Source organism: Artemia franciscana, chromosome 6 (assembly GCF_032884065.1).
Source record: "Artemia franciscana chromosome 6, ASM3288406v1, whole genome shotgun sequence".
NCBI lineage: Eukaryota > Metazoa > Arthropoda > Branchiopoda > Anostraca > Artemiidae > Artemia > Artemia franciscana.
Genome location: NC_088868.1, coordinates 8728664 through 8745633, shown reverse-complemented (window position 1 = coordinate 8745633; position 16970 = coordinate 8728664). Strand labels below are relative to the sequence as shown.

Sequence of the window (16970 nt, the reverse complement as noted above, 5' to 3'; positions counted from 1 at the left end):
GCCTTTCCTTCTAACACAAACTTACTTGAGCCAGTAAAATAGTGGGGCTTCATGCCGCAATACTACCGACTCAATTTTTTACTCACTGAATGGAAACATTAGGGGAGACATCCCCTTCCTCCTCTATGCGTCACAGCCTACCCGCCTTATCTACAATCGTGATCACCTGTTCAAGTAAAAAAAAAGAAATAAATGGTGTGCATGATGAAATTGATCGACATTCCCTTTTGATAAAATGTAGGAAACCGCAAATGACGATTCTTCAACGTTGAAATGAGCGACCTATGATGAAAAATTTAATATCAGGTCATATTGTATAAGACGAGTTATAAAGCAAGATGAAAATCGCTAGTTGTATATTTTTGGCTTTAGTTTGCGCAAATGTAAATGGACAGCTTTGTAAGTTATTTTGTCTTTTTGATTGTTGATTAAGGTACTTATGTGCTATAGTAAATACACTCAAGAAGTGAAGTTAGGATAATCATTATGTAATATACCAAATGATGAAAATATAACACTAGTTTATATGCTAATATAATGTGGGCTACATTTTGCACATTAGTGGGTGGGGCAAATAGCCTTACCCACACCCCCTAATGTGCAAATATATAGCCCAAATTACATAAATCCAAATGCATTCTGTCACGCGTTAATTGTCTTTGTGACCATGAAACCGGTTTTCTCAGATCTTACATACAGCAAACTTCTCGACTGCGTTTTGGCATAATACGGAAGTAGAGTGTACCTTGATTTATTCTTCGCATTTTTGATTATTGAAATTAATGAGTAACTATGGGGTGTTTTCCAAAACTGATCTATGAGTAATGATTAGCAACTATTTGTTTTTGCCTTTAGCCTAAAATGGCAATAACCAACAAATTCCCTACTAAACTGCTTACAATACATAAAGAAGGCAACATTTCAGTCTGTTTTGCTCCTCCTATTCCATCACATTACTCATAATTTTGTGTCAAATACAAAAATGGTAAATTAATTTTAGAAATAACTGCTGGTAAAATTCTAGTTAATTGACTTCTTGCTATCTCGGAAAGGGTTTAGGTTAGGAAAATGAAACTTTCAGGGATGACTCTACAGACTAAAGTATGTCCTGGGAAGGTATTTTGAAGCAACTACCTCCACTCCTTCTCCCTCTAGAGGGCCCTGACCTTTGATGACCTTTAAAAATGTGTGTGTTATAAAGATGAAACCTTGCAAAGTAGATCTTCTGCTTAATTGAAGTACAACAAAATTGTTTTCAGCTTCATAACTTTGCTCAATTCCATTTCATAAGGTTTTAAAGATATGCAAATACATTTCCTAAATTTTGAAAAAAACATTGATAGGGCTCAAAATTCTACTCAAATAACAGGAATTGGATTTTCAGAACTAAAGGCAGAGAAAAAGCAACTAGTAACTGAAAATTAAGGTAAAATGTTGTTCTGTCAAAATTTCAAAAGATATAGACCTGTCATGTAGGCAAATTTCAAGGCCCTCTAGAGGGAGAAGGATTGGAGGTGGGTACTTCAAAATACCTTCCCGGGACATACTTTAGCCTGTAGACCCATCCCTGAAAGTTTCACTTTCCTAACCTAAACCCTTTCTGAGGTAGCAAGAAGTCAATTAACTAGAATTTTACCATAACTGCATATTGAGGTAGCTAAGAAATAGATACCCTTAAAATCATAATTCAACCTAAGCCCAAATACTGGTACTAATGCACAATTGCTGCTCTTGAGGAGAAAAAATGGTAATCGTAGTTTGTGCTTTTAGCTTTTAGGCATTTTTTGGATTTTGTATATTGCTTTTGGACCAACAAACACTGGCTTTTGAGTATTTTGAATCAAGCGATCTAGTGAAGATATTTCCAGATTTCTATTCTTGTGTAACAGCACATCATTATACTGCAGCAAGCCGTTTAAGGGTTGGGGCGTTTAAGGTGAGGTTAAATGAATGCACCATCACTGCACAGCAGTTTGTTCCTCTTCTACCCAGTTGTTCAGAGCCAACTAACTTAAAAAAAAAAGAAAAAAAAAGAAAAGCTCTACACAACTGAAAAAAAATCGTTCCTCCATACCCCATGCTTCTCTTTTCACATGATTCCAGGTGATTCCTGATCCTCAGGAATGATTCCAGATCCCCAGGAATGATTCCAGAGCCTGAATGATCCCCTAGGAATGCCAAGAAACCGCGCACAAGACACGATTTAAAGGGCTGTGAGCTTACTTTTTCTGATAGTTTTTGAATAAAAGGGGCGGAAATGTGATCATTTTACTGTTTTCTTACATTTTCTTATGATATTTTGGAAAAAAGTTAATATTTTTGAAAAAAAATAAAAAAGTTGATATTTTGGAAAAGTTTGAGTTTATTCGATGGAGCTGTAATGCATGGGAGATTAAATTACTCATTTTGTCTCCGATAAGTATTTTTGGAGAAAACATTAGTTACGGAATTTTTTACACTTTTATTCTTAGGTTTGAAAAATCACTTAGTTTTAAAATTGTTCTTCCTATATGTTGTAAACTTTATTGTAAAAACTTGAGTTTATGACAAATGTAATTTCTCCAATCTAATTATTAAGGGGGTAAAGTCAAGTTGGTGAAAAGTTCCAGTTTTATTTGGTGCCAAATCCCTCCGAATTCCGATCCCACACTTTTTTTTACAAGACACAGAAAAGGTTTCCAGTTTTAAGGACGACGTATCTCGCGTGAATGGTAGATTTATTGGGGATGACGTAGTTACAGTACACACATGAATGTGCACAAGTGGATGTTAGTTATTGACGGGGCCACACTATGATGATACGTAATAACAGAGCATACATAATGACAGAACATACGTGGGTGCTACGTAATGACGGTATTCACGGATGTTACGTAATGACGGTACGCACACAGTGTTACATAATTCTTTCGGAGTTTTTATAGCACTTAATATTCACCAAGTGACATACTTGGAATTTATCAGTGACACTTGGTATGATCAAGTGAAATATAGTGATTGCTATTTCTGTCGGTCTGTCTATCGGCCTCGCCTTTGCTGGTTTGGGCACTTCCAGATAAGCTAGGACGATGAGAGTCAATATCAGGGAGCAGTGGGAATAAAATTAGAAATAGTCTCTTTCCCGATTCGACCATCTGGGGGGGATTGGGGGGTACGGTTAATTCGGAAAAGTTAGAAGAAATAAGGTATTTTTAACTTTCGAATGGGTGATCGTATCTTAATGAATTTTTTCATTTAGAAGGATCTCACGCTTCAGAGTGTTAATTGCAAATCCCGACTGGATCCGGTGACGTGGGGGGGGGTTGGGGCTGGAAATCTTGAAACTTGAGGTTTGTTTATCTTACGAACGGGTGATCGGATCTTAATGAAACTTGATATATAGAAATACCATGTTTGAGATGCTCCATTTTCAATTCGGGTCGGATCCGGGGACATAAAGGGGTGGAAGGGGAAACGTTAATCTTGGAAAACAGTAAGAGTGGAGAGATCGGGATGAAACTCAGTGGGAAAAATAAGCACAAGTTCTAGATACATGATTGACATAATCAGATCGGATCTGCTCTCTTTGGGGGAGTTAGGGGGGATTTCTGTACTTTGGTAAGTCCAGTACTTCTGGACGTGCTAGGACGATGAAAATTGGTATGCGTGCATTGACTGCACAAATTGACTTGATAACACTCGTTTTACCGATCTTCCGACCTCCTCACAAGTGCCATATTTTCAAGACGCTTTTTCTTCAGGATTTTATTTTCTTTCATTGTGTTTTTTCTTCCAAGGCATTTTCTTACATTTCATTTTATTTCAAGACGTTTTTCTGAGGGAACCTTTATAACCTAAAGATTTTTGTCCACATTAGGATCCGAAAGAAATTTTCATCCAATGAAATGGAGTGCAAGACAGTGGAATTATGAAAGCCTTCCTATCGTTATTATTTTGATAATACTTTCTACGTTATAATTTATTCGACGCACAGAGAATTCCCAGTCTCGCTTAGTAAAATGATTTAATGGATCGCTTGTTTTCCTATGAATGCAATAATTGACATGCAGGGGAGAAAATCTATTACTAGAAATTAGTTAAATTTGAATTTCACCTGCGTTTTAAGTAATGCTTTGGAGGGCATTATCAGGTAATATTAGAGTTTGTTCACTGTGTATTTTTTAGTAGTAGTCTTTTAATCAATTGCAACTTGGATGGACTATCAGAGATTGAATAAAAGCGAGAGCATCATTATGGTTAGTTTATGGTACACCTTTATATATGATAAAAAGTATTTCTTTTCCTCTTTACTAAACAGAATTCAGTACTTATATTGGAGTCGGATCTTGAATCAGTATACTTATGTACATAGCCCACAAGATGCTTCAATTGCGTAAACGATTACGTCTCAGAGTTTTATCCTTGAGCAAGAAATCTAAAGAATTAAGGCTTTTGTTGTACATACAAGTTCTATTAATAAAACAGATTTACAAGCATTCTAAAAAAAAACACAGAAAAAACTATATAAAATTCAACAAATGGAGAAAACTCAAAAAAGCTGACATACGATAAAATGGAAGCAAAAACGAGCGTGAGTTAAAGAAAGGCGGGGGTTCTAGCAAGCAGTTCGAGGGAGGAAGGGGTGTAGGGTTGGTATTAGATGTAATTTAAGCCATATTAAGAAATATTACTGGGAGGTGAGAATGCCTTGTGTTATTGCTCTAAACGATGCGCCTGCCTCTTACATCCCATTAATTTAAATGTTAATACTAGCAAAATCACATTTAAAAAAATAAAACATGCAAACGAAGAAAAAAGAGACAGATTTTTGCATTCGATTATTTTTTAGAAGTTTTAATGAAAATGCCACGTTTTGTTTGACCCAAGAATTTGATATTCACGCAACTGGGGCAATACAAGGCTAGCCTGCCCTAGCAAGCAATTTTAGAGAGGTAAGGATTGTTATTAGAGAAAAATTTAAGCCATATTGAGAGATGTTTCTGAGAGGGCTTAATGAAAATGAATCGTTTCCATTGCTTTACTACACCTGCCTGTTGCATTCCATTAATTTAAATCTTGATACTAGCAAAATCGCATTACACTAAATGAAACATGCAAATGAAGAAAACACTGATTTTTACATTCGGTTATTTTTGAAAGGTTTTAATGAAAGTGCCACGTTTTTTCCAGCCAAGACTATGTGTATTAACGCCATCGTGACTGTGTAATATGCACCATACACCATACACACCATACGTGACCATACACCATGAAACAAACACCCAGGGGACGTCAATTCAGAGGAAAAAGAAAATAAAAATTGCTTATCTGTTTGATTCTTAACTAAATAGTCATTAAGAATCCCTTTAAAAGTACAGAACGAGAGGCATCTCTGTACTGAAGAAGGTAGTGAATTCCAGACCTGTTGACAAGCAATGAAGTGGTTGAAATCTGATCGAATAGTAGGGGTAGGAGGAATTCAGATATTATATGAAGAACGAAGGCTATATGTCTTATTACGTAGCAACCAAAGAAATCCTAATTTGGTGGCTCTCTGATGGTTTTTTAAACACTATTATGAAACACCCAAACCCTGTTACATAACAGCCATAGAAATCCTGATTTGGCGGGGGACCTGAAGGTTTTTTAAAGAATCAAAGAAACTATTGTGTAACATGCACCTGCATCTCTTACAGAACATTCCCAATTACGTAACAAGCACCTGCATCTCATTGGAGATACCCAATATTATGTAATTAATACCTGCTTCTTGCTCTGAGGGTCTCTGCTAAACCTTCTTAGTCATCTTAAGTCATTAAAGGAAGAAAAGAGCAGTGGTTATGAGGCTTCTTAAAATCATTATGCTGATACTAGTTTAGCATCGGCAAAAAGAACCGTCAACGCTTTCTAGCGTTCGGCAACACTTTACAGGATCTGAAATCAGATGCATGTTACTACTTGTTGCACTAATAAAATTAATTATTCTTACTGTTACAGTGAAAAAAAAATGTAGTGTCGCCAAATGCTAGATGACTTAAAAGGTTTTTTTTTTGCCGACACAAGTCCCTGTTCCCCCTCTTGTAAGTTACCCCTAACCTTTGGGGTAATAAAGTAAAATTTTTGTTATCACCCACCACAAAGACATATTCAGTTGGATATTGTTTTTTTTTGTATCATTTTCTGCCTCTTAAAATATTTTTTCCTTAATTTTCTGCCTCTTAAAATATTTTTTTTTCCATAATGGACTGGACTCCAGCAAAGTTATGGAAAATCCATTGCAAAATAAAATTGTCTTATAAAGAATTCTTCTTTCATTGGCTGTGAATATTCTCGTTTTTTCTTCGTTTGTGTCTTTTTCCTTTTGTTATGCTTAGTCAGTGTTGTTTCAAAAATATTTAAATTAATTTTTACGTTTTATATTACAGTGCTTATATTATGCCTCATTATGTCATTCGGTGTTGTATTATTGGTATTGTATAATATCGGTGTTTTTTTACATATCAATAATATGTTTTATATTAATGTTCTAAAAACATTTTATGCTTCAAGAGTTGATCAATTTTTACAGGGGATGGAGGTGTGTCCCTTTTTCCTGTATCGAGACCCTACTATTATCGAAGCCCGTTTTCTGGAATGCAAGATCTCACATATGCATTGAGTCGCCCAAATAAAATTTTCGATCAGTTTTTTGGTATGCCGCTAAAAGCAAGAGAGGGAACGGGTGCTTCAGAACTGTCCCTTGAAAAAGACAGATTTAAGGTAAGAAATTACATATGCTATATGAGTGGCCGAGATGCCAAATCGCTCTTTTCCGTCAACAAAACAAGCAACAAAGAAACTATGCCACTGTTTATGGCACTTGGTATTAACCAAGTGACATAGCGATCGCAAATTATGTCGGTCTGTCCCGGTTTTGCTACTTCCAGGTAAGCTAAGACGATGAAATTTGGTAGGCGTATTAGGGACCAGACCATATTGAATTAGAAATAGTCGTTTTTGCGATTTGGCCATCTGAGGTGGGGGGAGTGGGGGGCCGGTTTGAAGTATTTTTAACTTACGAACGGGTGATGGGATCTTAATGAAATTTTATGTTTGGAAGGATATCGCGTCTCAGAGCTCTAATTTTAAATTCCGACCAGATCCGGTGACATTGGGGGAGCTGGAGGGGGGAGCCTAAAATCTTGGAAAACGCTTAGGGTGGAGAGATCGGGATGAAACTTGGTGGTAAAAATAATCGTAATTCCTATATACGTGATTTACATGACTGGAATGGATCCACTCTCTTTGGGGGAGTTGGGGGAGGAAGGTTAATTCTGAAAAATAAAAAAAAGAGGTATTTTTAACTTACGAAAAAGTAGTCGGATCTTAATCAAACTTAAAGTTTGAGAGGATATCTTGCCTCAGAGCTCTTATTTTAAATCCCGACTGGATCCGATGACATTGGGGAGGAATTGAGGGGGGGGGGACCTAAAATCTCGGAAAACGCTTAGAGGGGAGGGATCGGGATGAAACCTGGTGGGACAAATAAGCATAAGTCCTAGATACGTGATTGACATAACCGGAACGGATCTGCTCTCTTTGGGGGAGTTGGGGGCGGGGGGGGGGGGTAATTCTGAAAAATTAGAAACATGAGGTATTATTAACTTACGAAGGAGTAATCAGATCTTAATGAGATTTGATTTTTGGAAGAATATCATGTCTCAGAGCTCTCATTTTAAATCCCCACCGGATCCGGCGAAGGGGAAGTCGGGGGAGGGTGGAACCTAAAATCTTGGAAAACGCTTAGAGTGGAGGGATCGGGATGAAACTTGGTGGGAAAAATGAGCACAAGTCCTAGATAGAGAATTGACATAACCGAAACGGATCTGCTTTCTTCGGAGGAGTTGTGGGGAGGGTCAGTTCTAAAAAATTAGAAAAAATGATTTATTTTTGACTTACGAAAGAGTGATTGTATCTTAATGAAATTTCATATTTAGAAGGAACTCAAAACTCAGATCTCTTATTTTAAATCCCAACCGGATCCAGTGTCATTAAGGGGGGAGATCCGAAATCCTGGAAAACGCTTATAGCGGCATTATCAGGATGAAACTTTGTGAAAAGAATAAGCACAAGTCCAAGTTAGGTGACTGACATAACCGGACTTGATCTGCTCTCTTTGGTGGAGTGGGGGGGGGGGAGTAATCGGAAAAATTAGAAAAAATGAGGTATTTGTAACTAGCAAACAGGTGATCAGATCTTAATGAAATTTTATATCTAGACGGATCTTGTGCTTTAGAACTCTCATTTTAAATAAAAGGGGGAAATCGGAATTCTTGGAAAACGTGAAAATCGAGGTATCTTACGAATGGGTGATCGGATCTAAATGAAACTTGATATATGGAAGAATCTTTTGTCTCAGATGCTCCCTTTTCAATTCGAATCAGATCCAGGGACATGGAGGGTTGTAGGGGGGAACAGAAATCTTGGAAACCGGAAATCTTGTAAAACGCTTAGAGTGGAGAGATCGGGATGAAACTTGATTGGAAGAATAATCACAAGCTTTAGATACTACATTGACATATTTGGTACGAATCCGTTTTCTTTGAGGATATGGGGGTTGTTAATTTGGAAAAATCGGAAAAATTGAGGTATTTTCAACTTTTAACTTATATTTAGAAGGAACTCATGTCTCGGGGCTCTTATTTCAAATCCTGAACTGATCTGTTGACATTGGGGGGAGTTGGAGAAGAAAACAGAAATCTTGGAAAACGCTTATAAAAGTCTCAGATACGTGATTGACATAACCGGACTGGATCCGCTCTCTTTGGGGGAGTTAGGTGGTGGGGCTCAGTGCTTTGGCGAGTTTGGTGTATCTGGACGTGCTAGGACGATGAAAAATGGTATGTCAGAGACCTGCACAAATTGACTTGATAAAGTCGTTTTCTCCGATTCGACCATCTGGGGGGCTGAAGGGAGAGGAAAAATTAGAAAAATTGAGGTATTTTCAACTTACAAGTGGGTGATGAATTTTGATATTTAGAATGACCTCGTGACTCAGAGCTCTTATTTTAAATCCTGACCGGCATTAAGCCTCTGATTTTCCTTTTAAAGCAACCTATTGATTCTTAAAATCTTGCTAGAAGTCATACCACATGAGCTCTTGGTTCTTGGCTCTTCTGACCTCGTCACAAGTGCCAGTAGCTCTTGTTCTCTCTTAAGTTGAATATATTTCATATATATTATATTTAATGTATTTAATTATTAAATATTTGTTTAATAGTTTATTACCTGTTTAAATTCAATCAATTATAATATATATTAAATTCATTTATTATACTTAGATGTATTTAAATGTATTTAAATTAACTTTTAATTGACATATACTTTCAGTTATCGTTTGTCAGATTCCTGAGTTTTCCATATTTTAGCTTACGCTACATATTTCTTTCAACACGGATTGTTTAAGCATCAAAATAACACAACAATTTTCGCAGTGTTGCCAAAGATATAGAAAAATTTTGCCAAAATCTCTCTCTAATCAAAATAATAGAAACATATTATTTGGCTACAGTACAAATGTCACTGAAAATAGAATCTTATTGTTTGAATTGATAATTTGAAAATTCAGAGAATTATATATTTCTTAAAAAGATTAAGAAAGATGTATAGGTACTTTTTAATTATCCAGAACGCACTTAAGTTTTTGATCTGAATGAAATATCTGAGAAATTTAAATTTTAAACAAACTTGGTGGGAAAAATAAGCACAAGTCCTAGATACGGAATTGACATAACCGGAACGAATCTACTTTCTTAAGAGGAGTTGTGGGGAAGGTGAATTCTAAAAAGTTAGGAAAAATGAGGTATTTTTGACTTACGAAAGAGTGATTGTATCTTAATGAAATTTCATATTTAGAAGGACCTCAAAACTCAGATCTCTTATTTTAAATCCCGACTGAATCCAGTGTCATTGAGGGGGTGGGACCGGAAATCTTGAAAAACATGAATCTAGATACATTATTGACATAACCGGAACGGATCCGATTTCTTTAGGAGAGTTGGGGGGAGGGTTAATTTTGGAAAATTAGAAAAAATTAGATATTTTTAACTTGCGAGGAAGTGATCAGATCTTAATAAAATTTCATATCTAGAAGGACCTTGCAAATTGGATCTCTTATTTTAAATCCCGACCAGATCTGGTGATATTGGGGAGAGTTGGAGGGGAAACCGGAAATCTTGGAAAACGCTTAAGAGTTGAGAGATCGGGATGAAACTTGGTGGGTAGAATAAACAAATATCGTAGATACGTGATTGACGTAACCAGACTATGCGCTCTCTTTGGGGGAGTTAAGGGGTGGGGGTCCGGTGCTTTGGCGAGTTTGGTGCTTTTGGACGTGCTAGGACGATGAAAATTGGTAGGCGTAACAGGGACCTGTACAAATTGACTTGACCATCCTTGACCACCCAGATTCGACCATCTGGGGGGCTGAAGGGAGAGAAAAAAGTCAGAAAAATGAGGTATTTTTAACTTACGAGTGGGTGATCGGATCTTAATGAATTTTAATATCTATAAGGCCCTCGTGTCTCAGAGCTCTAATTTTAAATCCTGACAGGCATTAAGCCTCTGATTTCCATTTTAAATCAGTCTTTTGGTTCTTAGAATTTTGCTAGAGCTAATGCAATGCATTATAATGCTAAATGCATTATTGTAATGCTAATGCAATGCAATTTTGCAGAGCTCTTGGCTCTTCCGACGTTGTCACAAGTGCCATATGAGCTCTTAGCTCTTGTTCCAGCTCCACCTCATCAAACTGAAGGTTGTTACCATTAAAGGGTATATAATTTTAAATTGATGAGAACAGCCGGCAGTAAAAAAAAATAACAGCCTCACTTTCTCGTTTTCCAAGATAGGGGCTCATGACCATGAGTTAGAGGTTTCAGACAAAGGAAACTCTTTAGGCTATCTTAGAATAGGCGTTCACAGTTATTTTGGTGGTTTTCAGGCTAAAACTAAATTTTTGTGGCACACACTGGCAGAATAAATGGTACTTGTCGACCGGTTTCTTGTAAGAGACAACGCTATATAGTAGTCTATAAGTTGTCTATGAATTGTCAATAAGTTGTCTATAAGTTGTCAACGCTATAGTTGTCTATAGGTCATACAGCTCCATTTTTATCATTTTTTCATTTTTTTCCACAGAGCAACTTCATACGGATACGGTCAAAAGTGATCGGAGGGCAACTAGCACACCCACACCCTTTTTTCCTCAAATGCTCCCAAAAAAAATTTTGAGATTGCTCTTTTGCTAAAAATTGTCCAAAAATCAGATGACAAAAGTTTGGTGTCGACATCCCCCCTCCCAAGGCCCTGGTACAGGCGTTGTTAGCTATGCCATGGGGGCATATATTGCTCTTAACGGAAGAGATAGTCGTATAAACCTCAGAGAGGGATCATTTGATTGGAAAAAGTTCAAAGGTCAGATAACAAAAACTAGTGACGACACAACCCTGCAGGGCCCAGGAGTAGGCGTTGTAAGTTATGCTCTGAGGGCATATATGGTTATTATGGAAGCGATGCTCGTATACCTTCAGAGAGGGCTCATTTGACTGGAAATTGAAAATTGAAAATTCTAGTTCAATTTTTAAAAGTCAAAAGAGGTCCAAGGGCAACTAGTCTCCCCGCTCCAATGCCTTTTTTCCCAAACCCAACCGATAAACATTTTGAGATCGCCATGTGGCCAAAATAGTTCGAAAGTAAGATAAGAAAAACTCCAGTATCGATAAATCCCCAAGGCCCTGGGGGTAGGCATTTTAAGTTATGCCATGGGGGGATATATGGTTCTTATGGAAGGTATTTTCGTATAAACTTCAGAGATGGCTCATTTGATTGGAAATTTAAAGTTCTAGTTCACTTTTTAAGATTCAAAAGAGAGATCGAAGGTAAACTAGACCCCCCCCCACCCTTTTTACCCCAAACCGACCCGAGTAAACATTATGAGATGGCTATTTTGTTAAAAATAGTTCATAGGTCTTATGGAAGGGATGCTAGTATAAACTCCAGAGAGGGCATATTTGATAGGGAATTCAAAGATCTAGTTCATTTTCTTAAGAGTCAAAAGAGACAGGAGGACAACTAGCCCACCTCCCAGTCATTTTTTCCCCAAGCCCATCTAATACAAATTTTGAGATAGCCATTTTTTTTTAAAAATAGTTTCAATGGTCAGATAACAAAAACGCCGGTACTGACACAACCCCCCCCCCCAGGGCCTAGGGGCAGACGATCAAAGCTATGTCCTGAGGTAAATATATGGTTTTTATGGAAGAGCTGCATAAAAGCTGTGTAAGCTCATGTAAACTTCATAGAGGGTTCATTTATTTGGAAATTCAAACTTTTAGTTCATTTTTTGAGTCAAAAGAGATCTGAGGGCAACTGTCGCCTCCCAAACACCCCTTTTCCCTCAACCCATCCGATACAAATTTTGAGATAGCCATTTTTAAACAGTTTAAACATAACAGAAACTGGGGTCGATACCCCCCTCCCAGAGCCCGCGGGCAAGTATTATAAGTTATGCCCCATAGGCGTGTATGGTTTTTATGTAAGGGGTTGTCGTATAAACTTCGAAGGTTGCTCATTTGTTTGGAAATTGAAAGTTCTAGATACCTTTTTATGAGTTAAAATTTAACAAAGGTCATTTACCCCTCCCCTTGACACACACACCCTCTTTTTCCCAAATGTATCTAATGAAGATTTTAAGATAGTCGGTTTGTTTAACATAGTCCAACGATCAGATAACAAAACTTCGTCGTTAATATATCTCCCCCCCCCCCACAGAGCCCTAGGAAGGGTTTTAACGTATGCCGCGGGGGCACATAATGTTTTTGTGGATGAGGTGGTCGTATAAACTTTGGAGGGGACTTAAATGATTAGAACTTGAAAGTTCTAATTCATCTTTTAAGAGTCAAAAGTGATTCGATGACGACTAGCACCCCCTCCTGACCATCTTTTCCGAAAATGCGTCCAATCAAATTTCTATATAGCTGTTTTGTTCAAAATAGACGAAAGATAATTTAAAAGGAACCCCAGGGATAAAACAGCCCCCCAGAATCCAGAGGCAAGTGTTGTAAAATGTGCCCTGGGAGCATAAAAGATTGTTTTGGAAGGGATAGTCGTATAAACTTCGTAGGGGACTTGTTGGATTGTAAATCAGAATTTCTAGTGCCTTTATGAGTCATAAGAATCGGAGGACAACTAGCCCCCCCCCCTCCTGACTCTTTTTCCCCAAAGGTATCCAATAAAATAAAATCGAGATAATTATTTTGTTCATAATAGTTTAAAGATCAAATAACAAAACTTAGGGGTAGACAGAACCACTTAGTCAGTGGCAAGCGTTATAAGCTACGCCCGAAGGGCATATAAGGTTTTATGCAAGGGGTAGTTGTATAAACTTTATAGATGACTTATTTGATTGGAAATTGAGTTATATTTACCTTTTTAAGAGTCATTAGTGATTGGGGGATATATACCCCCCTCCCCCTCTCTACGCCTTATTTCCCAAATGCATCCGATAAAATTTTGAGATAGCTATTTTGTTCAAAAGAGTTCAAACTTCAAATTACTATAACTTAGGGGTTGAAAAAGGCTTATGCCAGCTATGCCCCTTACTCGGATTACCCATTTTGGCTTTGTCTCCAATTGGCCAATGGCTGAATGACAACTTGATTTTAATTCAAAGCCAAGACAGGTAGTCTGAGTGCGAGGCAAAGCTGGCATAAGTCTTTCAGGATTGCCAGTGCCCGTGCCGTTCAGTGCCCGTGCCATAGAACAAAATACTTGGAACACTACGTCTTCCTGTTCGCCTGCGAGTCAAGCGGTCTTGTCTGTCATCTTTCAATCCTAAAACACGGTAGTCCACCTGAGACTAAGTGGGAAAGCCTATTAGGCTTAGGACTCTTGTTCGTTTGTGAGTCCAGGCAAATTCAGCCCCCCCCCCCTTTGCATGAAAGTCCTGTCAACATTGTCCGTCATGAGTCAAACCAAAAATCTCACATCATCCCTTGGGTCTATGGCTAACTACCTTAGTTTTACCCTAGGATGGATGGATGAATAATAGACATAATCCAACAACAAGTCAAAATGACATCAGTTTTTATACATTACGTATATGAAGGGGGTTGCCCTTTCCTCAACGCCTCGCTCTTTACGCTAAAATTTTTAGTACTTTTAAAAAAGTTTCTTCTTGTTCTAATCAAACGGACCCTGTGTTTCAGGATTTGTTCTTAAAGAATTGGGACAAAATTCAAACTTTATTATAAAGAGCGAGGTGTTGAGGCGTTGAAGATACTTCCCAGTAACAAGTACTATGCGTAAACAATGGGCAAATTTTATAACTTAGACCCTTTCTCTGGGGTTGTGAAGGGGGGGGGGGTTATGTTATATCCAAAGGTTTAGTTTTTAGGCCTTTGAATTATAATGAACAAAATGGTTATTTCAAAATTTTAATCGGACAATTTTTAGAAACAAGGAGCGGGGGAGGGGCCCTAGTTGCCTTTCAATCTTTTTGGTCACTTAAAAAAGGACCCTATAACTTTTATTACGTTCAAATGAGCTCTATCTCGATATTCTAGTACCTTTGGGTCGATAAAACCACCCATTAAAAAAAAAAAGAATCAAATAAACACCCACTGTGATCTTTCTTCCAGCAAAATATAGGAAAATTCACATTTTTGCAGATAAGAGATTGAAGCCTGAAATAAGGTTCTCTGATAAGCTGAATCTAATGGTGTGATTTTCATTAAGATTCTTAAAGATTCTCTAAGATTCATTCAGATTCTCAAATATTTTAGGGGGGGGGGGCTCCTACTCTTTTTGAAAAGTCAGGAAAATTTCTTCAGGCTCGTAACCTTTGATATGTAAAACTTATTAAACTTACATCTTTGAAATGAGCATAATTAGCCAATTCTTTTAATGTGGCTATTGCTATCAAAATTTCATTTGTAGAGTTTCGGTTACTATTTAGCCATATCGTTCCTTACTTACAGTTCGATCAGGTGACATTGAGAACACTTTTTCCTCATAAAATGTTTCATTTTTTAGATTTCGCTTGACGCTCATCATTTCAAACCGGAAGAGTTGACTGTCAAGACCACAGACAAAGTAATAACAGTCGAAGGCAAACACGAAGAAAAGCCTGATGAACACGGTAGAGTATTCAGACATTTCAAACGTATCTATGACATCCCAGAAGGAGTTAAATCAGAGGAAATAAGAGGGAGCATCTCTTCAGATGGCGTTTTAATTATCGAAGGCCCTCGGAAAGCAAGTGAGGATGCTTCTGAAAAAGAAAAGGTTATTAGCATTCAACAAACAAATCAACCAGCGTTGCCAAGTCATTCTAGTAAAACTGAGGAGTCACAAACAAAACCCGGCTTAGTCTCACAAGAAACAGAGACAACAACTGTCAACAGTTCTGAAGAATCAAGTGAAGAATCAGGGTAAATCATCCATCTGTTTTATTTTTTACTCCTTATTGTATTTGTCGAATAAATTGTTTCTTTTTTCTCTTTTTTACCCTTTTCTTTCTTATCACAGTCAGGAAAATTTATTGATAAACTAGTAATGATAATATGCTTAAGTGATGGATAGAAACTAATGCGATATATCTAAAATTTATACACACCAAAGTAATGGGTCATTAACAGATATTAAAAGGTGTATTATTTGGGATCGTCATTTTTCATGACTCATATAATTAAGGAACTAAGTGTTCCTCCTTGCAGAAAATCTGTCTTAGGTCAATTGTTTTGATTAAATATTGATTTCTTTTTGAGAGACAATCAGTTAGATGCCAACCTACTTTATAAGATTTTGATGGAAAGGGCCAATATTTTTCCAAAGCTTAATACATTTTTGTTTTATTAAGCTTGAGAGTCAATCTCTCAAGTATCCAAATATCTTAGGCTGTTAATTACTCTACGTTTTTCGGTTGAATTTTTACTCCATTTCACATGGAAAGACCAATTGTCTTTGAAATTAGTTACTATTTTTCTTTATGTTTCTTATTTCTCTATTTTTTCTTATTTCTTTATTAGTTACTATATTTCTCTATGCCGAGGTAATATTGTGGAACCTGGAATTGTCGGATAAAAACGGCAAAGCTAGTGGATTAGCTCTGGGGGATTAGGTCAAGGGAGGGATTTTCTCGGCATTTCAGAATAAGGAAATTGAATGAAAAATATAAAAGGATATGGCAGGAACCCAATCCTTTCTTGAGTATCTGCTTGGTTCAGTTCACCATTGAATCGTTATTGAGTACAACTTAATGTTTTAGATTGAGCTAAACGACTATAAAAATAACACCAAAGAAAAAAGAATAAAAAAAAGAACTGTCCTTTGTCATATTTTCTTCTCATACAGCTTAAACCAGAACTGCTCGCCAAGAGCTTATTTGTCTAATAAATAAATCTCATTTTTTTCAGTTACCTTTTTCATCACTCAGTCCAGGGTTTTCAGACATGAACAAAAAATTCGTCAAAGATAAGCGCTAATCGGAATATGAAAGCTAGTTTATACATCCAATACTTACCAGGACTTACCTTTACGTGCAAAATTCGTGCAGTGGTTAAATTGAGGATAGCCACCGGAACAAAGTGATCGAATGTCTCTAAAAACTCTACATATGAATTGAGGGAGCTAGATTTTAGGGAACTCACAGAATTCCCATGCCAAGAAGATTAAATGAATTTCGGGGAACCCCCATGTTGGAAAGCCATATGTTCAGCATTTTACGGTTGTCTCTAAATTAAGATTTTATTTTCTTCTGTTATGCGATTGTTATACTACTGTATACTATTCCCGTTATAACATGACTTTTTTCCTCCTCTTTTTCCCCAGGGGTGGCTGTATCCAACAAACATGACTCAACCAACATTTTTAGTTCTACTTACCTTTCCAAGCAACACAAAAATCATAGTAAAGTAAGGGGCCTTTTTATATTTGTACTGACCAACCAGAAC

At 37.1% G+C, this 16970-nt stretch overlaps 1 protein-coding gene across 1 annotated transcript; it reads left to right on the top strand.

Annotated features, from left to right (window-relative positions):
• The first annotated feature begins 233 nt into the window (after positions 1-233).
• On the top strand, positions 234-15515 carry LOC136028005 (alpha-crystallin B chain-like). The gene is made up of 3 exons (XM_065705545.1): positions 234-399; positions 6548-6738; positions 15052-15515. Exons 1-3 carry the CDS (start codon positions 339-341, stop codon positions 15451-15453), a joined length of 654 nt encoding a protein of 217 aa, XP_065561617.1. The 5' UTR covers positions 234-338; the 3' UTR covers positions 15454-15515.
• The last annotated feature ends 1455 nt before the right edge of the window (positions 15516-16970 follow it).

What these genes read in the sequence shown, in the direction of transcription:
- LOC136028005 (XM_065705545.1), top strand. Translation starts at nt 339, where the DNA reads ATGAAAATCGCTAGTTGTATATTTTTGGCTTTAGTTTGCGCAAATGTA. An exon ending in AAATGTAAATGGACAGCTTT is followed by an intron (nt 400 to 6,547) that starts GTAAGTTATTTT and finishes CAATTTTTACAG; the next exon opens with GGGATGGAGGTGTGTCCCTT. An exon ending in TTGAAAAAGACAGATTTAAG is followed by an intron (nt 6,739 to 15,051) that starts GTAAGAAATTAC and finishes TTCATTTTTTAG; the next exon opens with ATTTCGCTTGACGCTCATCA.